The sequence below is a fragment of the Psilocybe cubensis genome, chromosome 6, assembly GCF_017499595.1.
Source record: "Psilocybe cubensis strain MGC-MH-2018 chromosome 6, whole genome shotgun sequence".
Taxonomy (NCBI): domain Eukaryota; kingdom Fungi; phylum Basidiomycota; class Agaricomycetes; order Agaricales; family Agrocybaceae; genus Psilocybe; species Psilocybe cubensis.
In genome coordinates this window covers 351,974-377,043 of record NC_063004.1, presented here as the reverse complement: position 1 = coordinate 377,043, position 25,070 = coordinate 351,974, and the positions used below count along the sequence as shown (strand labels likewise).

Below are 25,070 nucleotides of genomic sequence, written 5' to 3'. Positions count from 1 at the left end.
AGGTCATTTGTTAGCAATGGTTGTCGTCATTTCCAGAAATAATATTCGATCTAGTCCCAAGAAAGCGGGCCTTGTATCATTTGTTTTTGTTGGGAATGTAGACGTATTCTTTTGTGCCGACACCCACATGAACGAATAGTCTATAGAAATATATAATCTCTATAATACCTTTTATAGCGACAAAGTATTGCAAGTGATTGTCGGCGAAGCTTACCTTGAAAATGTACGGACCTGCAAGTTAGTTGTCTGCTAAATAGAGAAGTAAGAATCACAGACCATTAGAAGAGGACTGGACAAGAAACTTGCCTGTGGGTTAGCCGCCATCGCATTCCGAAGGGTTTCCATCAAGTTCTGGCAGAGTTTTTAGTTCTCCCATTAGACTGCATTAGAACGTTGGTCATGCAACATTTCACTAGCTCCAGTAAGCATAAAAGTTATGTGTTTTTATCATTCTAAACCTTACCAGTAGCGTTATTTCTTGACTGGTGCGTCCGATTAAGAACTTGATGGAGAAAGAAGTCAAGCTGTAGCGTGACTAAGAACAAATGTGACTTGTGTGACTATTGGAATCAATACGCGTGATTTGATGACGGTCACGCCAAATTGCAAATAGTACCAAATACTTACCCGCTGTCTCCGACACCGTCCGACGTTGACCAGCACATTCACCATGCACGCCTCCCTCATCCGCCGCCAGCTCGGGGGTCTGATCCCTCCCAAAATTGCTACTCCTAAACTTGTGGTGCGTCGCTATATTTAACAGGGCTTTTTCTCTCATTTTTACCAATTTTTTGGGGGGTTTTAAGTCAGGTGGATCTGGCGCTGGACTAGGACCTCTCGTCGACTTCTACTCGAAACTTCCCAAGGGCGAGTCAACAGCGCGTGTCAGCGGTATCAAGGGACGCTACTTCTCTGGAAAGAACGCGTCGGGAAAGCCTATCGTTGCTCTCATTGTCGGGTTGTTCGCCGTTGGATATACCATTGACTACAACAGTGAGTTGGCTTCGTTTGTGACTTGGTTTCATGACCTAATATATCCTTTCAGTGCACTTGAGTACGTTCTTTACTTTCCAGCACGCTTTGTCTTCTGAATCCCGCCCTAGAGCACCACAAGAACAGCCACCACTAAAGTTATCTGCCGTATTAGAGGATACAACTTTGTGGAATAGAGTACCCGATTCAAATATTCTACCTGCATCTCTTGAACGCTTCGTCCCACGTATCGACATGTGCTGTCGTTCTTCTGTCACTGCATCTCTTTGTTTACCCAGGAAGAGGTCTTGTGTGTTTCCAAGAGTTTTAATGAGGGCCCACTCGTGCTGCGTGAGCAAGGGCTTACTCCCCAAGGGATACCGTGACGAAGGATGAACTTTGACTTGCGCACCTGAATATTTTCAAAGGCGGTTTATTCCCTTCTTTGTTATATTTTATCCACCGTCGGAGGCCTCTGTACAACTTTTTCAGCCTTCTGTTCCTGTCTAGTCTCTGGTTTTTGAACGAGGCGAAACACCATTTGGCATATCTATTGCAACCTAGAGTTGGTAACTAGGTGTAGCTGGAAGGTTAAGTTCGTCCACCGAAGGCCAAGAAAACAAGTACTCGTGGTGTTCACACAACTTCAACCAACCCACACGCGTCAACTTTAGACTTTAGAAGGCCAGAAAAGTCTGGTAATCTCTCCACCATGCAGAACACTTACTTAGCCATTCGGCTCACGCGATGCAGATTTCTGCTCAACCGTTTTGCTCCGCAGTGCTCTCGGAAGTCGGAATCCGAATTCTGTGGTCATCTGAACATTTTCTGACGGCGGCCCACGAATCTTTTATTGCGATGTCGTGGTGCATTTTATTGGCCGATAAATGGCTTCCATGCTGCCAAAGTGAGGTTCTCTTCAACCTACCATCTCTCCATGGTTTGTTTTTTTTGATGGTCACAGGAGCGGTTTTTGCGATGTCGAGTGCCTGTATACCCAGGAGATTCTATGCCATCTGATGCATGTCGAGCAAAAGGTATTTTTGCCGATGCTTTCTTTGCGATAGAGACTATTCAGTCGTTATCTGTGCTCTCCTTTTTTCCGATACAGATGATGGCAATCTACCTTTCTTCTGTGTTTGTTTATAGATGCAACGCAAATATGACGCCTGTCCATTAACATTTCAGTTTTCCTAAACTGATAGCAAATTCGATCATTCGACAACGATATTTGAAAAAATGACATCGGGAAGCCTCAGGTATTCGAAGATTTTATATGTGCGTCTTCTCAAACTTCTATGTGTACCAACTGTTGGGGCTTATCAGGATTCTCAAGTCCATATGAATCTGCCAGAACGCCACATAAATTTCTTCCTGGGTACCTATCGCTCGGGTGTTAGAAAGGAAGGCTTTCAATCGGATATTGGAGCATTATCTCTAACCGATGGGTTCTATCTCAGAGGATCATACTCATAGCCTGACTGGATGTAACTGCCGAGGACTAGACATTGTATAGCATGCAGGACTGTCTGCGGAAACTGGGATTCTCGTACGATTCCATACACACACGCGCAAGGGCGTATATCCTCCTTTTCTGTTCTGTTTTCTCGCTGATCACGACATCTGCCCGGCGACTTCTTTCCGGAGGCGAGGATTGCAGACCCTGGCATGCCCTGGCAGTGCGTCATATTCCAAATCAAAGATGTGTTGGCCATGGCATGAACGAGACCCTTTCAGGCTCTAGCACGTTCCACGAACCAAGAGAACACAAGATGTGAAAAAAAGCAAAACGAAGATGCAATTATAATATAGTACATGAAATGCGGTTGAGTGGTATCGTCGAATCACGGGAAAGCTGAGACTGGTCTGATCTGGTCGTTGTCGGGGGATACTCGGGATGCAGAGACAGGGAATATTAGTTTAGTATCGAAGGGGGGTATCATATATGTTCTGGGCGTCCTCCGCGCCTTAGGTAAGTCTAACTCCAGCAGCTTTAGCTTGCGCTGCGCGACAGGCGAAGCAATATTCGTTCACTCTGTCGATATCACGTTGAATCTCCTGGCCAAAGTCCTGCGGATAAAAAAAATTGCAAATCGAGATAACAGATTAGATGAAGTGTCACGACTGGAACGGAACGGAGAAACGCCAAGGGACTGGTGCGCCGCCGCTGTGAGCCGGTCCCTTAGCGGTCGTCCCAGGTAGATACCAACTTACACTATAACATGTTGGCAGCCGACACGCTGGGGGGTGAGAGTAGCTGCGCTCGCAGCGCGCCTTATTGCAGTCGAGGATAGCCACGACAAGGTGGCGTTGGAAGTGCTGTATATGAATATAGCAGGTTGGTCCAGGGATATATGGGCGCCAATAGGTCTCAGGAACATACCCCACAACGAGTCCACCGCGTCCCTTCACTGGAAACAAATGAAAGTTAGGAGACGGCAACAACGTCATGGTTAAACGAGGACATACGCGATCTGTTGGCACATGTTATGACGAGTGATTCGAGAAGTTGATGGTCTTGGGGGGGCTCCTATATAAAGCCAAGTCTAGTACTTGGAAGGGAGACGGGGGAGAAGAATAGACTTGGAGGAGGAAATATGTAGTGGGGGCGAGCAAGGGGCGGTGGAGAGAGACTAAAGAAACATGGGTGCTTAAGTACTTTATGCGAATTCGGGAAGCTCCAATGAGAGATAGGATAAAGGCCAAGATGGGGCGTAGCACTTTGGTCCATCATAAACCTTCCATCAACATCCGTCCAACGCTCATAGCAGGGCCGTGGGATTACCCACATGTGTAAATAATGTTTTTTATAAGATCTCCTTTCCTTCCGTTCCGATGTTTATGGCATCTGAGGTATTGATTGCCCATTTCTACATGTGACTCGGGCTTGTATATGTTTCTTTTTAGATTCTCTTTCGACTGAATCTGACACTTGAACGTTCATTGATGGTTTGACGGGCTTCTATTCACTTAACAGGCTGTCGTCAGGATCCTAACGAGCTAAAGGTAGTTCGGCAGCGCAGGTAAAGACCCTCGCACTAAGAGGCACTAAGCGACGGCCTTTCAACATTCTCTTTCATTCTTTATTTGCATTAATATCACATTTGATAACAATAACCCGCGTAATGATATTGAAAAGGGGATGGCATCATGGGCTCACCGAGTCAATGACGGTATTTGAAACAATAACATCGAGGACCGCCAGGGACCGTCTCTCCCGAGGAAGCTACAGTGCTAGAGTATCTCTCAAACGGAACCAAATCCTTGGCCGTTTGTTAAAGCGAAGATCGAGATCATCCTAACAAGGCCATCTATATTCGTCATACGTCGCCCGGCCTTTCTATCACGACGTATTTGTCAAGGAACACAACACCAAGGTGGTGCGTGGTGATGCGCGGTAAGATCATGTAGCTCGATGTGCCACACCTAAATCGTGTGAAACTGGACTATAACATGGCTTCTAAAAGCGATATTTGAGGAGCTATCGCATGTGGAAAGGGGAGGACCGTGCAAAAGAAATTCCGAGCTTCCGCTCTCACTGATTGCGCATTGATAAACTAGGGATGAGAACGAGGGCGTCTGGGCGATAGGACGATAGCGATAGCGACTCGACTCTTCACTCAAGATCCGTGATGTCTGCTTCGCGGACTTCGGGGACCATTCAAGAGGTGATATACCGCTCTTCATCCTTATCTGTCATAAACGTGTCTCGTAGTGCCCTTGAGATTGGATTAGTATTACCGGTGTGTGGCCTTCAAAGAACAGGCCAACAAAAGGCGATACCTCGTTAAACCCATAGCAGGGCTTTATCTGTCGCCACCATTGCGTAACAGGACGCAAAGCCGGTAATACTATTGCCAAACCGCGGACCAGATGGATGAATAAATTATGTTTATTACAAACGGTATCGTCAGGATTTGGTGGGTTCTATGTGCACTATTACAAACCGCCGAGTTAACAAATTGAAGATACTGCCAAATATGTATGCAATGACGGAACAAGTGAAGATGATCACATTGTAAGGCATGCTGAAGTCTGGTGTGGCCAGGTCGACAAGAAGGGTTGAGGTATACAGACGGCCTTCTTTGACAGAAAAAGAGGTACCATTTTTCGCGAATTCCACGGGCGTAAATATAGCAGGAGGGAGATCCCAGCCTCTCTGGGCATCCGGCGGGTGCTCAGTATAGCGCAAGAAAGCTTTCGTAACGTCCATAGTAATCTCGACGGTGCTACTCGGTGGGAGGCTCAAGAGAGCTTGGAAGGTCGTCGGCCGAGAGTGTGGTACCGAAGGGATATAGGTAAGGTTGGAGATGATATCCGCTTGATTTGATTGAGAAGGTCAGAATTGAAAAATTTCTATGACAGCTAGATGCCGACAAACCTCGCAAAACACCGTCCACACGCGCCTCAAGGGTATGCAAATAAAATTGGAGTAGCCAGGGCATGGTTTCCAGATACAATGTATGAATAGTATACGGCCGATGATTCGTTATCACGAGAGAAAGCTGACCGTGAGCCTGACTCGGCCCTCTCAAAGTTCGTTTGACAGAAAAATTTGTGGATTCAGATTGATAATCCAAAGCTGGAAGCCAAACAAGAGAAAGAGTTAGAAATCCTACAGTCACAGCTGTGAGAAACTTACGATAGCTAAAGGGCTCTGGCCATGTTAATATGACGTCCAATGGCTTTTGATCTAAACATAGTTTTGAGGAACAAGAACCCCGGAATATGCGATGACCTTACGAATATTAACATCGAAATGTGCCGAACTTCTGTCAATGACGGGAGGTTCAGGTTTGATTGAATAGAAGGCGTTCTTCGGCAGAGCCACAACGATTTCACTGGAGTGTGCGACAGGGCATGACCGGTGAATGGTGCGGTCAAAGAGCGATTGAAGGGACCAATCTAAAGAGGGCAATTAGTCAAGCAGGAAAATGGGACCAAGTGGACACGAACCTTGCTTCTTCGCTGCATCATGGCGCAGAGGATCAGACACGGATTGGAAGGTCAATCTCATCTCAACTCCTTCTCCCTCGCGCCATAGAACATGCACCCCCATCCCGTGCCAGTCGGCATCGAACAGGCGGTGTGGGTTCAAGAGACTAGCGATCCCAGACAAAGATTTGCAAGGAAGGAGTTTGAGAAAAGGCGTCAAGTTTTCGGTGCAGACATGTTCCGAAGGTAATGACGCGTGTCGAACTGTATGAGGAACGCCCCAATCCGGTAGCGTGCCCTCAGGAATGAAAGTTTGAGCGGGGGATGTAGTTCGCAATTCATCCAGGGATCCGAGAGAAGCGCAAAAAAGACCTGCAAGCGCATTCCGAAGCCCTTTCCATCGTTCATCTACCCTGGGTATTGCACAATCTTTGTGATTTTGGGGGAGCACACAAATAGTTGGAAGAAACTCACGTTATGGCAGCTCCATCGCCCATCCACGCCCATAATTCAGCACCTGTACCCACACCCTGTTCTTCCGGATATCCCCACCGATCGTAATTCCAATTCCCAGCGTTTAAGGCCAAATGCATTTCAGTCACAGCGTATTGACGTAGGATCTGACCCAACGCAAGAGGGAAGAGTGTATAATGCTGGGCTATAGATGTTGAGTTATAACAGCGACATTATCAAGCCGCATTTACACACATTCATCCTGTGAATCCAGCGTACTAGGGTCCCTCGGTGCAGCGTCCTTCAGGAGAGTTGTAAATGTGAACTTGGACGCAACTTTGCCATCCTGTAAGGTTTTCAACGACAAGCTCTCGTTAAAGATTTCAAAAGAAGATCCATGAGATGCTATACAGAGATTTAGAAGTATTAGGGGCCATAGAAAGCGCCGTGCGCCCAACATTGAGCAAGCCGTCGTCGCTGTTGAGAACGTCGAGCAAAGTGGCCATCACGCGTTGTGATGCAATGTTATTGTGGTTTGTTATTTTTGAAAGTTCAAGGCGGAATTTGAATTTGATAACAAAAATTTGTCTACATCATCTTTCTGACTTATTTCTGGAAGACATTCAGAGTGGTGGGCCTCTGCTCTTGTTTTCCTCGAACCTGATATCGTCAAGGCCTTATTTCATGTCACCCTTGTGATCAGCCTCTGAGCTTTTTCCAAACTCAATTGGTGGCGTATCCTCTGCGTGTTCTAGGGTCTATCATCGTGAAAGCGTGCACTGTGATCACCTGGCATAATCACCGAACTCATTGGGTTTTCTCAAGGTCTTCAGCCTGTTTTTTCATCAGTAACAAGGGTCATGTCTACTCTTCTGTCGAAAACGTTCAATGTCGAGGTCACGGAAGGCATAGAATATGTTCCTCGTGCCGCTCGGCGCGTTATCTTCAATTCTGATTTCCTCAAGGCCGCCAAACTGTGTACCGGGGATATAATTGCCATATGCAAAGCAGATGACCATGGATCTCGGAAGGTTGGATTTGATTTTGTTATTATTTTTTTCAGCCTACCATTTACAAGTTTCCCGTTTTGTCAAATGCATGATAGAAATTCGCTTTGGGCGTTGTTTGGCCGTCGCTGGATTTATCCCAAGACAGTGAGTATAGAACCGCTCAAAATACGCCCTGGGCAAGCGTTGGTGTCGATGATCTTCTCTCTTACCCTATTTATCAACAGGCCTTTTACTTTCGACATCTTTCCTCCTGACAGCTGGCCTTGTGGTTGGTGAACGTGCTCGAATATTCCCCTTATCAGGACTAGCGGTTACAAAGCTACCGCCTGGTTTACCATCACTTAAACATATCCAAGAAGCTGGAACCATACGACTCAAGGAACTTCTCACGAAAGACAATGTGGCAACAAATGGTGCCTCATCTTCAAAAGACCAACAAAATGAATGGTTGAATCTGGCCCTACGCGAAATACTTGGTGAGCTTAACTTACGTCTATTAAACCTATTACCTTACAACTTCAAAGTTGATTTGAAGTATATCACCAACGATCAAATAATTGAATGCAACTACGAAGGTCAACTCCGACGATTCACCATCCATTCTACCGCACCTAAAAGTAACAAGAAGCAAAATACCAATGATATTGGCGAAAACTTGAGTCAAGATCTCAAAAAACTCTCTGTGGGTTCTGAGACACAGGTTTGGTCCGTATCTTGGGACTGCATCGTATCGGTGCAAGAAGACGATCCCTCCGTCCGGGACGAAATTTCCAATAAAGTGAGGGCATTCACTTGACTTGTTTTTTACAGTTCTTTTGACAGTATCTTCTCCTTCCGTAGAGTGATGTCGAAATCTTGGAGCACAGATCACTGAAAGAGGCTTATTCATCTGTTGGAGGTCTAAACAAACAAATTGAAGAAATTCGAGATCTGTTGGAAATTCCATTGAACCGTCCTGAATTATTCAGCTATTTTGGTGCGTGTGTTTCTCTGAGGTCCCAGAAATAGTACAATTGAATGTCGTTCCCTTGTTGTGTTTGCGGTTGAATTTTCCAGGTCTAAAACCTCCCAGAGGGATCCTCCTTCATGGCCCACCAGGAACTGGAAAGACGCATTTAGCTCGCGCTATTGCAGCCTCTACCAGCTCTTCCGTTCTCGTGATCAACGGCCCTGAACTCTCTTCCGCCTATCATGGTGAAACTGAGTCAAAATTACGAGATGTGTTTAAGCAAGCTCGCGAGAAAAGTCCCTGCATCGTGGTGTTAGATGAAGTGGATGCGCTGGTTCCTAGACGAGAAGAAGGGGCAGGTGGTGAGGTTGAGAAGAGGGTAGTGGCTACGCTGCTGACCATCCTCGATGGCATGGAAGCCGCGCGATCTGAAGGACATGACAGAGTAATTGTTATTGGCACTACCAATCGGCCTAATGCCATTGACCCAGCTTTGCGTCGGCCAGGAAGGTTTGACAGAGAGATTGAAATAGGTTTACAAACTTTTATCATTCAAGACTTGAATTATTCTGATGTCAAGTACAGGAATTCCCGACACGGAAGCTCGCTTTGCCATTCTCAACGTTGTTCTTTCGAAGACCCCTCACAACATCCCACATGAAGCCCTACATGGACTAGCGGCAAAAATGCACGGATACGTTGGTGCAGATATCAGCGCTCTTGTCCGCGAAGCAGGGACCATAGCTATCAAGAATTGGCTCGGAACCGCTGACCACGAGACAACGTCCCTTTCTGCCCCTGATTCTTTGAAATTGCAGCTGAGCCACCTCGTTGCAGCTATGCCTTCGATAAGGCCTTCCGCAATGCGTTCTCTCTTCGTAGAGATGCCGCCAGTGCGATACTCTGATATCGGAGGTCAGGCTTCTGTGATCCAAAAACTCAAGGAAACGATAGAGTGGCCTTTACTTCACCCGGAGACTTTCCAACGCCTCGGGGTCAAGCCACCCAAGGGGATTCTACTCTACGGTCCCCCTGGATGTAGCAAAACAGTTCTTGCTCGTGCATGCGCCTTCGAAAGTGGCGTTAATTTTGTGGCAGTGAAGGGGCCTGAGGTAAGCAAATATTAAATCGCTAATCATTATGGTCAGGGATTAAAACTCGTGGCGATCACTTCTAGCTGCTGAACAAATTCGTCGGCGAATCTGAACGTGCAGTACGAGAGATCTTCCGAAAGGCCAGAGCCGCTTCTCCTTCAATCATCTTCTTCGTACGTGTCATTTTCTTCTCGAGTGAGCTCTAAAGCTTATGAGGTCGCAGGATGAGATTGATGCTCTAGCCACCTCGAGAACCACCTCTGATACTGATCAAGGCTCTTCGCACGAAGGTGTACTGACAAGTTTGTTGAATGAAATGGACGGCGTTCAAGAACTAACAGGCGTGACCGTCGTTGCGGCCACAAATAGACCAGAGTCTATTGTAAGTTAGTTTTCCTGCATTTGGGTTTCAATATAACCAACCCTCATGTTCAGGACTCCGCTCTCATGCGACCTGGTCGCCTTGACAGGATCCTGTATGTTGGACCCCCTGATCAAGCTGGTAGAGAAGACATCTTGCGTATAAGAATGAAGTCGATGACGGTGGGACCAGACGTTGATATTAGAAGCATCGCGGAGCTCGTCAGTCGTCTTATCTTATCAAAAACATCACCTTCGTCCTATTTCCTGACCTGTCAACACTCCCAACAGACCGAGGGTTGCTCGGGCGCTGAAATCACAGCTATGTGCCAAGAAGCCGCGATCCTTACCATGCAGCAAGATATGAACGCACCTTATGCAAGTGATCCTTCCAGAAGACCCCCACGTTTTCAACTGACCCTTTTCCTTTTATACAGGTTCCTCACGAAGCGTTTGTGACTGCGGCAAAATCAACAAAGCGACAGATCACTCCTGCAGTTTTGAGCAAATTTGCAAGATGGCGTGATGGAAACGCCGCAGGTCTCTTCTAAAAGGCCTTGCGTAAGGATCAACGCAATATGTCGAAACGGTTATCAAATTGTAAACTGGGATTCCCGTTTCCTTTTACGAATTTTGAACGAACCCCGCGCGCCCTAGCCAAAGAATCATAATTTCACCTGAGCGAATATTATTCTGCTCCACCTCACGCATCCGAGCCCTCTATTTCTGATATGCTTTGCAGGGATAAGGTTCCAACGAGGCAAATGGTAAAGCGAACGAAGTTTTTCAATACACCGTGTTCACTGAAAAGAAGTGGCAGCCTGAGAATTGGTGATCCTCAACAAACTCACTTTGGTCAGCTGATAGTATGTTGATGTGCATTGTGAGTGTCTGACTGTGATGATGACTGCGATCGTCGAGAAGCCGCAGATTCTCAACTAAAGATACACAGGGCGAAGCAAGGCATGGGCAGCTTTTTTGCTTAAGAGTGAATATCCAGGCGGCCGTTCAATTCCTGTGGAGAGGCCGTGTGATTGTAATGACGATCGGTACAATTGGTATCATCCGACAGCGTGTACCTCGATGTTGAACGTATCACATTCCCGCTTTGAACCCGCGTGATCCTTGAAATAAAAAAAAGTTACCAAGCATGTATCAAATCAGAGTCTTCTTGAACCATTCGATAGTTTGGTCAAGAGCAGCTTGATGTGCCTCTCGTATCTCTGGGATAGCAAGATTCGGGCGGGAGGCAAAGCCATGGGTTGTTCCTGATACCAAACCGCATTAACATCATACAGCTTCAAGGATGGGTAAACTCACCCTTGTACTCTTTAAATTCATATTCCACGAAGTTTTCCTTGCCCTTTCTCCCAGCAAGGTGAGCTTCACACTCCGAACGGAAGGATTTTGAGAACGTCATATCATCTGGGTGCTCGGATTACGATAATCTCAGGTCACTGTCAATGGAATATTCTTACCTTCTGCACATACCCATGCGGTAGGGACTTTTATGGCCCTGACTTGACTTATTGAGAAAGGTCCTGGGTGAGCAACAACAACACTGTCGACGAGGCCTGATCCTCCTATGCGAACACAAGTAGCACCTCCGAAGCAATAACTGGACATCATACATCATTAGTTATATTAAGATGATCAGAGTATGTCTATTTGCTTACCCCACTGTTCCAATCTTTTCATATCCCTTCTTTTCCTTCAGAAGATGTATGAACTGGGTAGGTTGGTTAGCAGGAGTAACCATTTTGAATGTAACCACAAACCGATTCCAGACGTTTATCAACAACAGACGGTCTAGAACGGATAAGCCCTGGGATGTTGGGAATCACAGCCCATATGAATTTCAGGTAGTCGAAGAAGGTTAGCTTCACCCCAGGTCTGTCTGGCATGGCCATTGCATCTAATGGGAACGGAGGTCTCCCTGATCAAAGAGCAAAACAGTGTCAGTCATGCTTCAGGCAAAGGTCTTTTCGAGAGTGTTACCGTTGAAGTAATCAGGTATCCAAACATCACACTCGAGCTTCTTTGCCATTTCGTCTGCCATTATCTTACAATTCTTCAACGCCAAACCAAAAACATCTGTCAAAAGCAAAACTGTGCGCGTGGAAGTGCCTTCTGTTGGTCCGGGAGCCAAGTAAGCGTTTTGAAAGTCGACTTTAATGGTCCCTGTTGGTTCTCCGGGAAGAAAATCTCCCTTAACGCAGTCTGGACAAGACATTGGTCGGTGAGAGCGAGAAATGAGTTAGCTCTTGATAAAGTGAGCGAGTTGTCGCGGTTTATTAAAGCCGGAGTCACCGTTGGTTGCCATCAGAGTTTGATCAGGCACAGCCGATCCTGGACTTTTGTTCGGCAGGTCGACGTCAGTACTGCACTTGGGACCGTTACGATGAGAAAGTCTGCAACATTTGCTTTTCATTCAGATAAGTTACAGCGGGAGTTTTCTGATTCTGTACTAAAGAGGTTACAAAGCATGCATTAGGCTAGCGTTTTCTTGAACCACTCGATAGTTTGATCAAGGGCGGCTTTATGAGCTTCTATTGCTTCTGGGATTGAAACATTTGGACGAGAGGCAAACCCATGGGTCGTGCCTAAAGAGACATAAATATATATCAAATGCCAAATAGATTGAACGATGTATGAATTTACCCTTGTACTCTTTGAATTCGTATTCTACAAAGTTATCTTTTCCTTTCCTCGATGCGAACTCTGCCTCAGCGGCAGAACGAAGTGTATCAGGAAACCACATATCCTCTAAAGTATAAAGTCAGAGCATTTGCAGCGTCAGCGTTGTTCCTTTGAGTTTTTAGTCTTGCAAACTTTGTCACCTTCTGCGCATGCCCATGCTGTTGGAACTTTTATAGCTTTGACCTGGTCCAGAGAGAATTTACCGGGGTGAACAACGACAACGCTGTCAACCAAGCCTGTTCCACCAAAGCGCACGCATGTAGATCCTCCGAAACAATATCTTGGAGTACTTCAATTGAGGATCAGTAGCAAAGATGATTCCACATACCCCACTGCCCCAATGCTTTTATATTTCTTTTTTTCTTTCAGAGAATGTATTAGCTGGATAGGTGGTCAGAAACTGCAGATGTATCATATATTTGTACGAACCGACTCGACTCGCCGATCTGTAACAGATGGTCTATTGCTTATGAATGTTGGTATGTTTGGGATCACCGTAAAGAAGAATTTTATCCAATCCCAAGTACTCAGTTTCACTCCAGGCTTATCTGGGAGAGTCATAGCATTGACTGGTATCAAAGGCCTTCCTAAAGTATTCATTAGAATCACGAAGTACTCTGCTGACGGTCTGAAGCTCACCATTGAAATAGTCGGATATCCAAACATCGCATTGAAGTCTCTTGGCCATTTCATCTGCCATTATTTTGCAATTTTTCAAAGGCAGGCCAAAAGCATCTGTCAGAAGCAGAACGGCGTAGGAAGACGAATCTCCTTCTGGAGCTGGAGCAAGGTAAGCGTTTTGGAAATCACTTCTAATAGATCCTGTCGGCTCTCCCGGTAGGAAGTCGCCTTTGGCACAGTTTGGACAAGACATGGGTCAAGGGAAGGAAGCGTTATGAATGTATGGTGAGCGTTCAAGTGGCCTGTGAATTCAATGATAAATGGTCAGCCTATAAATAATGGCCATTTATGCGCAGACGTCGTATCATTTCCGGAAAGGTAACCGCTACATCCGGGTGCCTCCCGAAAAAACGAGAGAGGTGGTAAGAAAATTGTGGGAATTTTGACGACTTATTTCTGCCGATCTTACTGATGCCTTAAGTCATTCTGTACACGTAGAAATTTTGTTTGGACTTTAACATACCGGAAGTGTAATAACATTGTCGTTTCAGCTTCTAACTTGGCCATATTCCGATTACAAAAGGGTTTCTGCTTTGCCGGAAATCAATTTGAGCAGTGAACACTTTCTGGGGTGTGTAATATATATATAAAATGCTCATTGCATTGGAATACACGTCGCTCGTGTTCTGTAAAACTGACAAATGGTTCAAGGTCATGGAGGAATATTGTGCGAAAGATGGAATAAAATAAATCAACAAGCGTTCGTCGTCTATTCGCACTAAATGTCGAGTGTCAATAAAAATACAATTAGAAGGACAATAAAGTAAAAACAATCTTACTTTACATCCTGATTTATGCTTTCCTCCTTCTCCAATGGCCTGGCGAATTTCATCTTCGAGAACCTCTTCCATACGGAAACACAGCTTCTCGATAATCCATTCGGTCTCTGTTAACTCGCTGAAGAGGGGTCCCTGGTCGTCGAGCCACGACCAATGCCAGTCATGCTCAGAGCCGGACCTACTGCGTATATTTTCAGTTGCATTTGGCTGACCGTGTCGCGCGTGAATTTGCAAAGAGCTCGAAGTCGCTGTACCTTCTAAGTCATTCTCGGCAGAAGAAGAAGCTGCCGCAGCTGTCGCATTTGTCTGAGATTTAGTTCTATCAAGCGCGTCCGGGATGAGAACCTCGGGGGGCGGTGATTTGGAGTTAGATTGTGCAATAGGCGAAGCAGGTGGATGAATGGTTGGTTCTGGTGGCTCATGCTCACCCAACATTTCGAGCCATCTTGACCACTCTTCCCATGAATATTTCTTGGGTGGGTTACTCCTGATATCTTTTGCGAGGTGAGATATCTCGCGCGCCAGCCGTGCGGCCAGACTCCCGCCTCTCCCTTCCTCTTCCTCGAACCCTCGGACATGCTCCCCCAGTAATTCAATGTCGCGTTCAAATCTACCAGTGTGATCGTGATGCATCTCCTCCGACTGCTTTTCGTCATTTGCTATATCGTGTGATCTGTGAGAACGCGAAGGATGGCGGATATGGACGTGCTCTCGACGGCGTGGAACAGACAGACGCCGTTTATGTTTTGGTTTCACCGCTGGCGTGAGCGTTTCGGGAGGATCTCGTTCTGGAAGAATTGTCCATCTGCTCGCCCAGACAGTTACATCTTGCACCCATTTCACCACGGTGTCCCCCATGTTTGAGATCAATACAGTCATCGCTGGGACGGATATCAAGCTCCATACAACGAAGAATGGCTTGCCGGCGAACGATTTTGGGTAAAAGTCTCCGTATCCGATGGTCAACAAGGTTGTATATGTGAAATACAATGATTCGACATAGGTCATCGATTGGATGTGCTACACATTCTTGAGCAGCGATACTCGACAAAAGGCAAGAACAGGGGCGTACCAGTTCACAAGACCAGAATATGAGAGACCCACCGATCCACACCACGATTATAACGAGAAACGAGGCGGTCAAGGCGGCATATCGTTCAGTTCTTTCGGCGTTTTCTTCGATGTATCTCATCAGCTCGAATTCGGTGCGATGCCACCGCTTGTGATGCTCCCGCCCTTCCAAATGAACAGGAGTAGCTTTGGATAATCGGTTGGGCAGACGCATCAATCTCTTTTCTTTCCACGCTTTTCGCCATCTCTGAAATCTGGTAAGACCGATTTCAGAATCCGGCGTTTTCGAAAGATGCCTTCGCTCGATGATGTTTTGCTTCCATTTTTCTCTTTGCTTTCCAAGATGTCGAAGTGCGACCTTGGTTTTGGCGCGTTCCAGGACCAATCCACGAACGCTACTAACAACGAGACCAAGTAGCGTGATACCGAACGCAGCATAAGGTATCAGTAGCATCCTCCCGAGAGTAGTGACTGGCGGAAAGTCGCTGCCGAGGCCAACTGTGAGCAGAGTATAATCGGCCCAATAAACGCCATCCGTGAAACTCCATCCCTCTGCTGTGGAAAACACACCGGCTCCTAGAGCTAGATAGAGCGTAAAAGATATCGTCTGCAGCATCAAAGTACGCTGTGGACCCGTCAGGGTCGCAAAGGATGGCTTGTACGCATGGAATACCGTAGCACCAAGAGTCGACACAAGGAGAAGGGTCGAGACACAGAAATAGAGAATACACGAGATCAATGCATAGTAATATGACTGGGTCCATACCACCACGAACGGCTTGGGGTCGATGTTGTCATTGTGGGCCAAACAGATGGGGAGGAGCAGAAATAACGATGCCAGGTACCTTTCAAAACGTCAGTGGATCTAAATTTACAAGCACGTCATCTTACTTACCAAAGCGTGATGGTCAAGGGTTGCGCTATGATGTAGGGTATCCTTCTCGCAAAATTGAATAATAGGATGAGGTTTGCTATTAGGGCAAAGACAAGCGAGCAAATGTTCATAGCGATCAACCTGGCAATTCTATCAGCTTCACGATGATCTAACAACATAGAAGCTGACCAAGGAGGGTCGGGAACTCTTTTCCCGTCAAGAATTGAGATGCGCCATGTCTGTACAAGGGCACAGACCGAGAACAAATTAGATACAGGGCCAAACGTTCCAGCGAAAAGAGGAAAAGCTGTGGAAGAAAACCACCATAACCTGCCAACATTGATGAACGAAACTCCACTAGAATGCAAATGCACATACGTTGGCTGGTATATAGCGCTATCGTTTCCGTATTCTTCGCGTCTCTTCTTGTGATGCTTTACAGTATGGCGACGCTCTAGTTCACCGCGGTACCTAGTTTCATGAGCTAGTATCCACAGACAAACAACATTACAAGTCTACATACCTCCTTTCGTCAGTTACCTGTTCTTCTGATCTTTCAATGACTTGTCCAAGACCAGGGTCGTTCATGAAGCATCTATATGACAGCCGTGCACTGGCTTCAAGCCGTCAATGTTAAGTAGCATGCATAATAGGTGTATCGTCTTTGTAGAAAAGTCTCGGATCATGCTTCTTATTTTTAATCGCCGCTTGAAGTTAAATTTCAATCATTACGCACCACAAAGAAATTGCCAATGGTTTAAAGAAAAAGGATGAAAGACTAGTGAAAGACGGCATAATGATACGCTATTAACCTGCCTTAACCGAGATTAAATTGAGAAATCTGGTTGAATTAATAATTGCAGCTTCATACCGGCCTCATACTAATCTTTGCACGGACTCATCAGCTCCGTCATGATCAACCAAAATGTCTTCTTGTCTACCACTTATTGTGAAGGTTCGGTATAGTTCTAGAAGGTTATAGATGTCGGTAGAATCTCCCGGATGTTTTCAGCCAAGTCTATATCTTGAGCATATTCAGCCTCGTGGCCGTACGCCGAGTACTATGCGTTTGTGCTGCGCCCATGATTCTCTTTCAACCCACTTTCAAATAAATAGATTCAAAGACACGACAGTTAACATCATTAACTCACGCTGAGTCCAGTGGGCATATAAAGACAGCAGCTCCTAGTAACCTCTCTTCAAACCCACTTTTAATTTTCAGTCACAATCTATTACCGCCATGCTCAGCAACCTCGAGCAAGCCATCACCAACGTGCTTATATGTAAGCAGACTCCCGACTACTTCAACGTCCTGCGCGAATACACCGATATCTCTCGGCTTCCAAAAGCCAACAAGGAGAAAGAAGCACCAAAGTTTCTGGAACGCGCCATGGGCAAATATCCAGCTTCTGGAGAGAGGGCAGGTTCACCATTAGCCGACCACGTTACTTCAATCAACAGGGATTTGATGCAGACCAGGCTCGACGTTCTGATGTTGTGTACGCCGTTTGCTAAGAGGTTCAAGTGCCCATGTATGTGTGGGGAAAGTTTAACGAGGGAGAGAATAATCCACAAGTTGAACCTTGTTGATGGAGAGGGAGAGCCCAAACCTGGTATGCAACCCTAAATTACTCAAAATGCGATATAATCTGACTGATATTCGTTTTAGTTAGTCGGGTGAAACACCAGAAATCGAAAAGGCGTCAGATCAATCGCCGGAAGACTTGCGGTGTTCCAGATTGTACGAAATTGTCCGTGTCAAGGGATCCGTTTGGACCGTCAACGAGTATGCATTCGCTTTGAAGGGCTTGAGCACAGGAAATGACAGATACACAAACTCCTACCACTTTTCCGCTAAATCCAGGATCCTTAATTCGCAGAAAAAAAATAAGTTGGAAAAAAGTCAATGAATTGAAAAAGTGTTGCACTGCTACTACCACGTGATGATTACTATTCTAATACACTTTAAGCTCCGTTTTAATTATAATATGCTGCCGAACATGTCATTTCACGCTTCCTCTTTCCTTTTTTCTTTTTCCGTTATCCTTTCGCTCCTTAAATAACGTTTATGGGCCTGAAACTTAAACATATGTCACAGAAGCACCTCAATTTATTGTAGAGCACTCAAAGACATAGAAAACTCTACACTGTCTTAAAGACTGATTTGGCCAATTGTACTGACACAGCTTTCTCGGTGAAAACTCATCGAAGGATCAAAAAACTATGCTTCATCAGGATGCCAACAATATATTAACATGTCTTTCTCAAAATTTCTAACATAAGAAGAAAGGCAATAATGCCACTGTGCTTCGACTAAAACCAGAGTCTTCTCCTCGCAAGTTGCTCTTTGCACTCGATATAATTCGAAACAAACACATCAAAACGTCGAACGATCAATCAAGTGTATTGTAATGTTCAGATCATATAATATGGCATGTTCCTTGACCGCCAGTAAACAGATGTGAGCATTGAAGGTTCTGAGAGAAATCCGGGTGTGTCGCGCTTCAGCACAGAAACCATACGTGACGGTGGCGCATGTAATTATAATTTATGAGTAAAGGGAGCAATACCTTCGGATCAATCAGCCACGCACTGGTTCATTTAGGAAGCCGAGTCCCGCCTGTCAAGGGCTAAACACGTCATATGTGTCAAAACATATCGGAATGTACTTGCACAAGGTACGCTCTACGACTCGGTTAAAGTCGCCAAACCATAGCGGATTCTCTGAAGTTGATGCTTATCAGCTCATCCCAATCAAAGGAGTGCAAGGGTATGCAATTCTTACAGTCCACAAACGGTGAGAGCCGACCGCTTCTTTAAACTGGGTGGAAGACGGGCACCTAACACTCCGGAGGCCCTTGCTTAGCACAGGAACCGAGTAAGCGTTTTGTTGAGTATATTAACGCTCTTGTCACGTACACGATCCATGGATCACAATCGAGAGTACTAATTCGACGTTTATCCACTACATTGACCCTTCCATCAATCATTTACTTTTGAATGTCAAAGACAGAGAGACATGCGACATCAAGCTGGAAGCCTCAGGTCGATCAGACATTTCCCTCTCCAGAGTTCCTCTTGTACTTGAAAGCGTTCCGATAGGTGTTTTGGATATATTGAGGACAATAGGGTGTTAAGCACACGAAGTCAATGTCAACAAGCCCATGCACCGTGCGCCGATCTTTAAACAGGAACTGGTCATTATTCCAACAACAGCACTTCTACTATCGTAAATTAATTAATAGGCTCTCTGATTTCGTGTTTATGGTTAGCTAGTGTATGACAGACGTGTGCCCATCAAGGAAAAATAAAACCATCGCTGACACGGTTCTTTCGGCGGTGCTTCTTGATTCGACCCTTCTTCTCGGTAAGAGCATCATGAATCATGATATATACTGTACCCCGGATCACTTTCCATTAAATTGGCGCAATAATTATCGGTTCAGAGGAACCAACTCCCCGCTATACTCACGCTGTTGTCCGCAGCGGTATGTCAGATTCAGAGAGGGGATATAATGCGGGATGCGGAGGTGTGCAAAAGGCGTTTGGACACGCCGGTGTTTCACAACTTTGTAAGAAAATTACTACACCATGGATATCAGTGTTTTCTCTGCCGCACATACGATCATCGATGGAGAGTGTCTCACGTCGGATATATTGACAAGCAGAACAGAAGAAGCGGTGGCCGCGCATGATTCGGTCTCATGAGATACTTTCCATTGGGGCCTTGTTCTGATTGGAAAAATCTGACTGATTGAGCTCAGTGGGGCTTGACCTGCCTTTAATCGGCCTTTTAATATCAAGCATTTTTTCTCGTGAAATCCTAGAAGTGAAATGTAGTTATTATTATTTGTCTAAAAGAGTTTGATATTTCTCTACAACTATTTCCCTGTCTTTTTATATGCTCCGGATCCAAGAAAATTGCAAGCAAGGTCAGCCCTATTATCCCGACCCACTCCTACCTGGCCTTCAGAGGGTCGTATACTTACCAACAACCGGCAAAGCAGGTCCGGGTTCCCGAATACAGGCTCTTTACTGATGCCGCCCGTTATAAACCCCACAAGCGCCCGTATGAATTGGTGCCTCGCTGAGGGGTTCTCCTTGGTCAAGACGACTGACACAGCTTATCAAAAGTATCTCAATTAAACTAGACGTCTTCCAGGCCCAGGCCCCGGCACTCTGATTATCTATCTGCTCGTCAGTGCTGAATATCAAGCATCTTGTTGGCGTTCCCACTCCACAGAACTAACCATATTCGTCATAATGTCCCATAACGTCCTCGTCGAGCAGCCAATGGGGTTTGTAGGAAGCACTTACTAAACATAGCGCACTTCCCTGGATGCCAAGGAATCTACCGACCCCACAAAATTCTCGGAGGAGGGACAAGGGTCCTCGATCAAGTAATTCTAGACCATGCAGGGAGACTCGTGCTTTATGCCCTGGTGGCGCACCCGTCGATAACAGGTACGTAGCCGGGAAATTTTTTTCGCCATATCCAGTGACAGAGAAATTAATGGAATAAACTGCCGGTTACGCTCTGGCACTACACAATGGATTTCTGTTGGATTTCTGAGAATTTACGCGAAGAATATAGACGATTTAAGCGCACGTATTGTATTTGCAAAGTAACGAAAGAAGAAGAAAGGATGGGAGGTTCTCCGAAATTAATTTCCGAGATGGGTACACGAGGTTCACGCTTGATTTACAGAGAGAAGAACCGAGAGTACAAGCAAACTCCTGATCTCAGAAGATGATGTGGAGAGGGCGGATTATTTCTATTTTTGCGTAGGAAATTCTATTCAATACACTTGATGAAGGAGAAAAAAGGATTAAAATAAGAAGTCATCATAAACTTTCTATCTCTGCAACTTTGACAGTGCCTGACTTGCATCGATGCAAAGTATACATTACACTGTGCGAGGAGTGCGTTGTTGGAAAGTCTACATCATACCAGGTTGTATTAAACTAATCAGAAACCGCAGAAACCCCATAGAAACCCCAACGTAGGTGTAACTTGGCTCGAAACAGGCAAAAAGTAGCAAATTAAAAAAGTAAAAACCTTGGAAATTCTGTATGATATCTCTTCGTGTAGTAATCATTAGATTGCTTAAAAATGCACTGAATGGGTATTGAATGTTGCATCGAGGACTATTCAGAAACCCCTGGGATTTCTGAACAGAATAATCCCTGGCATTGTTGGAAAGTCTACATCATAGCAGAGTCAATCCTTTGTACCTAACGCGGCAAAAGTCGCGTCCGTCATGATATATGGTTATGACGAATCACAGAAATTATGTGGCAATTGCGCGTTTACCCGGGCGATCTTCACAAGTTTAATGGATAAATCAATGCTTGACGAGTGACTCTGACACGACATACATTCTCATACATTCCACATTGGTTGGACAGCGGATATCGGCAGCGCAGTCGCGTTCCAATTGGTGGCTCACAATTAATGATTACGTTAAATGGTTCTAAGGCACATGTCAGGTCCAGACTTTCGAGTTCCTGTTAGATGGCAAGATAGACAGATAGGAATCATTGGAAGGCTATACTTAGAGTTGTAAGAAAACAACGATATCTGTTTCAAGCCTACTTTCTGATCCTTACATCTTGTACAGATTTTTTTAAAGGGTAAAGACAGGCCGGGACTTTGATTATTCATGACTCCATGACAGACGCACTGGACAGGAGCGATCTTTCCTGGATTTCTAGAAGCCTAGACTCTCAAGCTTTGCTTGGAGAAGCTGAACAAATCCAAAAACAACGAGATACATCGCATATTCTTGATTCGATCCTGATACTGCAACTTTCGAACTTTATCTTTATTACACGGGACGCGGACGCGTCTCGGAGTTTGTCAACGTCAACAGCGGAAATTTTGTGTATATAACCCATCTCTTTTCTTATTTTTTCAGCAGCTCTACGCACTTGAGAGTTCCAGCGCCCCCTCCAGCTCTCCCCTCACAGGTACCCTCATAGAACGTGCTTCCACGTCTTGCAGGTTGCCCATTTGAATCTCGATCAAAGCACGCGATCAACTTGTTTTTTCAAATTTCTGTGCTCCAACTAAGGTACGGCAATACATATTGTCCAAGAGGGTTTGTCGATCACTGACGCTGTGTACGACGTCCATCTCCTCTGCTAGTCATCCACAACGATGATCAGGTTCGACAATCTTCCCCCCGAGGTGATGCAGGCGATGTGCACCCCTATGCACAACATACTCCCGCCGACCAACCAGAGCCCAGGATCGCTGTACCTCGGATCACTCTCGGCAATCCAGGATACGTCTTTGCTACGCCAGCACAATATCACACACTTGGTACAGGTCCTCGATGTCCCCTGGCTCCCCGTATCCGAGAAGGATGGTTTCGAATGCTACAAAATCCCGATCCAGGACGAAGGCAGCGTGGATTTACGGCCATACCTCGAGGCGGTGTGCGCGTGGATTGCGAGGGCGTTAGCTCAAGGGCGGAGCGTCCTTGTACACTGTCAACAGGTAAGCTTGCTGTCTTTGTGGTTAGGCGTGATTAAGCACTCGCTGAACGCGTTATTACAGGGAATTTCCCGCTCACCTGCCATCATCATAGCGTATCTAATGCGCGTGCACCACATGTCCTACTCGAATGCCCATTCTTTCGTCCTCAAAAAGCGTGCCTGTATCAAACCTAACTCAGGCTTTGTGCGGGCCCTTCAAGACTGGGAGAGTTCTCTCGGAACCGCCGTAAGACCCGGAATGACCAGGCGTTTCACGAGTTGAACGACAGACGACGGCCGCAAGACAACGGAACCCATTTGCTCGTCGTCGTCTCCGACGACCACGAATGCCAATGGAAAAGCCCCCTAATGTCTCCAATCGCACGTCACTGATGATGTCAGGAAGCCCACCTCCGTTTCATTGTCCCCATTTTTCTTGTCACGCTTTTTAGGCGCTAATTTGGTCTACGCGCCCCCCTGGTACAATATCCCCTTTTCTTGTTATTTCTCGGATTTTCGACGCTCTTTTGATCCGATAGGTTTACCCATTCCTGTGAAGATATCATTCTCTTAATCATTTCCCCTCGTTTGGACTATTCCGAGTCTGTGAATTGTATGCTCAGTTTATTCCCTTCTTGTTGTTATTTTTAACTTTCACTCCTTTTTCGTGGTTCATTTATTTTATTGTACTCCCCTGCTATCCATACCCCTAGTCCTTCAATTATAGTATTGTCGTTACTACCATTTCTTTTTCTGGTGGTTGGATACACGATCTTCCACCCCTTTGGGCATCTTGGTTGTTTTATTGGGCATACCCTGTAAATATATTATTATTATTCTTTGTCTTGACAATTTGATGAACTTTTTACTTTGTATAATGATAGTCCCATTCATCTGGCATAGTAAACAATTGTACTCTGAGGCAGTACGAATTCAGTGGCTTTCACTGGAGTGCTTCTACTGAGCTTAGCTCCAGCAGAAGCTCACAGGGGTCAGGTATTTCTTTCAGTAACGCATTTTGAGACAAATAGGCAGTTCTACGCGGTACCAACAAAAGGGATAATCTCAGTAAATACTACGTCAAGTGCCCCATCACTCAATCAAAATCAAATGCTTCATTTAAGAACCGTGTGCGTGTCAAAGTGCGTGTATGGAAAAATTACTGTATCTTATCAGAGTCCGACACCTTACGTCATCGCCTTCGGGCAACTGACGCCCATCAAGAGGAAGAAAGTTGAGTTCTCTTAACCAGAACGGGTATGACCCCTGTTAGTAGAAGAAGAGTTGAGGGTATTAGCGCCGGAGACATTGGATGCTGCAGTGAGGACTATACCTCCAGTTGGGAGCGGATACCGCTCGCGCCCTATTGCCTGCAAAAATCCAGTGATGAAACCACTGTGAGATGTAATCGAGATGTCTGCCAAGCAGCCTTCAGCAAAGCATGAGAAATGAAAGATAAATACTGACAGTAGGATTCAGTATCATTCGCAAAGACCCTATCTATAATTGACCGTGCGCGCAGCGAAACCTCCTCTTTGGTTTCACGCACGTTGGGGTCCCAAAGGTCATCCAACTCTGTAAGACCCTCTTCTATCAAGAAATGGGGTTTATAGTTGGCTATATATGAGCGCGTGTTGCGTTTGTCACAGGTGTGAACACCATTTTCCTCCCTGCAATCCTACACATTCCATTATTAGCTGGTGATTCTATATCTATATTTATACAACTCGATTCGCCTACCTCGACGACAAGGACGGGGTATGGGTGTTCCTCGTAGACCCCCGCGAAGGCTATGTCACAAGTATCCAGTGCGCGTGAGAATGGGCTGCAATAACGTTTATGGGGGGGAGGCAACCCTGCAGCTGCCTCGAGGACCATTTCTCTTTGCACATCAGCCGCCTGTTGTTTTCCAAGAGGCGTCAGGAGGGGATCGGCTATATAATATCAAAAAGAGAAATATGTTCAGACGCAGCCATGATCTTAATCATGGAAAGCACTGACGTCCCCAGGTCATTTCATCGTCCCCGTTGATCCTCGACCAGTTTCTGTAGTTCAGGGGTTGAGCACGCGCGCAGTTGTCGTAGCACGCGACTGAACTTACAGATCCCAGTCTACGCTACCGTACTTTGCCTCTCCCACATTATCTAGGTGAAAGGCGTCAGAACACGAGTTTTAGTGGCAAACATGTTGCAGCGTACGATATCCTTGCCCGTGACGAATAAGCAAGAAGAACTTGTACGAGACATCAGGAGGGCTTTCGGCGTTTAGCTTTTCAACCAGTGCCAGAAATTTAGGCCATCGATCATCTGAAGCATCTTTCAAGCCAAGACGCGGTGGAACCTGATAGCGACAACAATTTAATTAGATAAAACATCATTGCCTGGGCAAGCAAGCCCAAGTTCCTCACCGCTACTGCGATTGCATGTGCATCGTCTTGAACAAAGAATCCGGGGACAGACTATAAAACCCCGTTCGCCGTTTAGAATAATGAGCAAGCCTGAGGAATAACAAACCTCATATCTTGTAGGAAAACTCATGGTGGTTGGTGGTTGAAGTGCAAGAGTGGGCACTGCGTGGACTCATGATCAATTTAACAATCTCCGGAGGAGATTGAAATCGGGATGATCCGACGGATCATGTCTACCAGCAAGTGAATACCGGTAACCTTAAGTAGAAGTTGGGGACTCCTAAGCAGGAGTCGCGATTGTGATG

At 45.8% G+C, this 25,070-nt stretch overlaps 8 protein-coding genes across 8 annotated transcripts; 4 read left to right on the top strand and 4 right to left on the bottom strand.

The window, feature by feature from the left end:
* Window positions 1-670: 670 nt before the first annotated feature.
* On the top strand, window positions 671-1,091 carry JR316_0006667 (ATP synthase subunit f, mitochondrial; the record flags this gene model as incomplete). Its single annotated transcript, XM_047892413.1, has 3 exons — window positions 671-742; window positions 807-993; window positions 1,075-1,091. 3 exons carry the CDS (start codon window positions 671-673, stop codon window positions 1,089-1,091), a joined length of 276 nt encoding a protein of 91 aa, XP_047747695.1.
* A 3,791-nt stretch (window positions 1,092-4,882) lies between these two features.
* JR316_0006666 (GPI transamidase component PIG-T) lies at window positions 4,883-6,866 on the bottom strand (the record flags this gene model as incomplete). Its single annotated transcript, XM_047892412.1, has 8 exons — window positions 4,883-5,292; window positions 5,354-5,554; window positions 5,615-5,665; window positions 5,716-5,877; window positions 5,929-6,320; window positions 6,382-6,565; window positions 6,616-6,728; window positions 6,772-6,866. The coding sequence occupies 8 exons, from the start codon at window positions 6,864-6,866 to the stop codon at window positions 4,883-4,885; spliced, it is 1,608 nt and encodes a 535-aa protein (XP_047747694.1).
* Window positions 6,867-7,220: 354 nt separating this feature from the next.
* JR316_0006665 (ATPase family gene 2 protein) lies at window positions 7,221-10,324 on the top strand (the record flags this gene model as incomplete). Its single annotated transcript, XM_047892411.1, has 12 exons — window positions 7,221-7,391; window positions 7,466-7,514; window positions 7,595-7,846; window positions 7,895-8,148; window positions 8,211-8,346; window positions 8,427-8,852; window positions 8,905-9,431; window positions 9,497-9,586; window positions 9,637-9,795; window positions 9,849-9,995; window positions 10,065-10,155; window positions 10,224-10,324. The coding sequence occupies 12 exons, from the start codon at window positions 7,221-7,223 to the stop codon at window positions 10,322-10,324; spliced, it is 2,403 nt and encodes an 800-aa protein (XP_047747693.1).
* A 604-nt stretch (window positions 10,325-10,928) lies between these two features.
* Window positions 10,929-11,532, bottom strand: JR316_0006664 (Protein AIM2; the record flags this gene model as incomplete). Its single annotated transcript, XM_047892410.1, has 4 exons — window positions 10,929-11,041; window positions 11,094-11,198; window positions 11,252-11,391; window positions 11,450-11,532. 4 exons carry the CDS (start codon window positions 11,530-11,532, stop codon window positions 10,929-10,931), a joined length of 441 nt encoding a protein of 146 aa, XP_047747692.1.
* A 731-nt stretch (window positions 11,533-12,263) lies between these two features.
* JR316_0006663 (Hydrolase tropI) lies at window positions 12,264-13,347 on the bottom strand (the record flags this gene model as incomplete). The annotated part of the gene is made up of 6 exons (XM_047892409.1): window positions 12,264-12,376; window positions 12,435-12,539; window positions 12,614-12,753; window positions 12,802-12,854; window positions 12,903-13,060; window positions 13,113-13,347. 6 exons carry the CDS (start codon window positions 13,345-13,347, stop codon window positions 12,264-12,266), a joined length of 804 nt encoding a protein of 267 aa, XP_047747691.1.
* A 3,771-nt stretch (window positions 13,348-17,118) lies between these two features.
* JR316_0006662 (uncharacterized protein) lies at window positions 17,119-17,559 on the top strand (the record flags this gene model as incomplete). The annotated part of the gene is made up of 2 exons (XM_047892408.1): window positions 17,119-17,491; window positions 17,552-17,559. The coding sequence occupies 2 exons, from the start codon at window positions 17,119-17,121 to the stop codon at window positions 17,557-17,559; spliced, it is 381 nt and encodes a 126-aa protein (XP_047747690.1).
* A 4,479-nt stretch (window positions 17,560-22,038) lies between these two features.
* JR316_0006661 (Dual specificity protein phosphatase 1) lies at window positions 22,039-22,641 on the top strand (the record flags this gene model as incomplete). The annotated part of the gene is made up of 2 exons (XM_047892407.1): window positions 22,039-22,380; window positions 22,441-22,641. The coding sequence occupies 2 exons, from the start codon at window positions 22,039-22,041 to the stop codon at window positions 22,639-22,641; spliced, it is 543 nt and encodes a 180-aa protein (XP_047747689.1).
* Window positions 22,642-23,602: 961 nt separating this feature from the next.
* Window positions 23,603-24,895, bottom strand: JR316_0006660 (putative phosphoglycerate mutase; the record flags this gene model as incomplete). Its single annotated transcript, XM_047892406.1, has 8 exons — window positions 23,603-23,775; window positions 23,826-24,036; window positions 24,099-24,292; window positions 24,360-24,403; window positions 24,460-24,502; window positions 24,557-24,698; window positions 24,766-24,816; window positions 24,872-24,895. The coding sequence occupies 8 exons, from the start codon at window positions 24,893-24,895 to the stop codon at window positions 23,603-23,605; spliced, it is 882 nt and encodes a 293-aa protein (XP_047747688.1).
* Window positions 24,896-25,070: the final 175 nt, after the last annotated feature.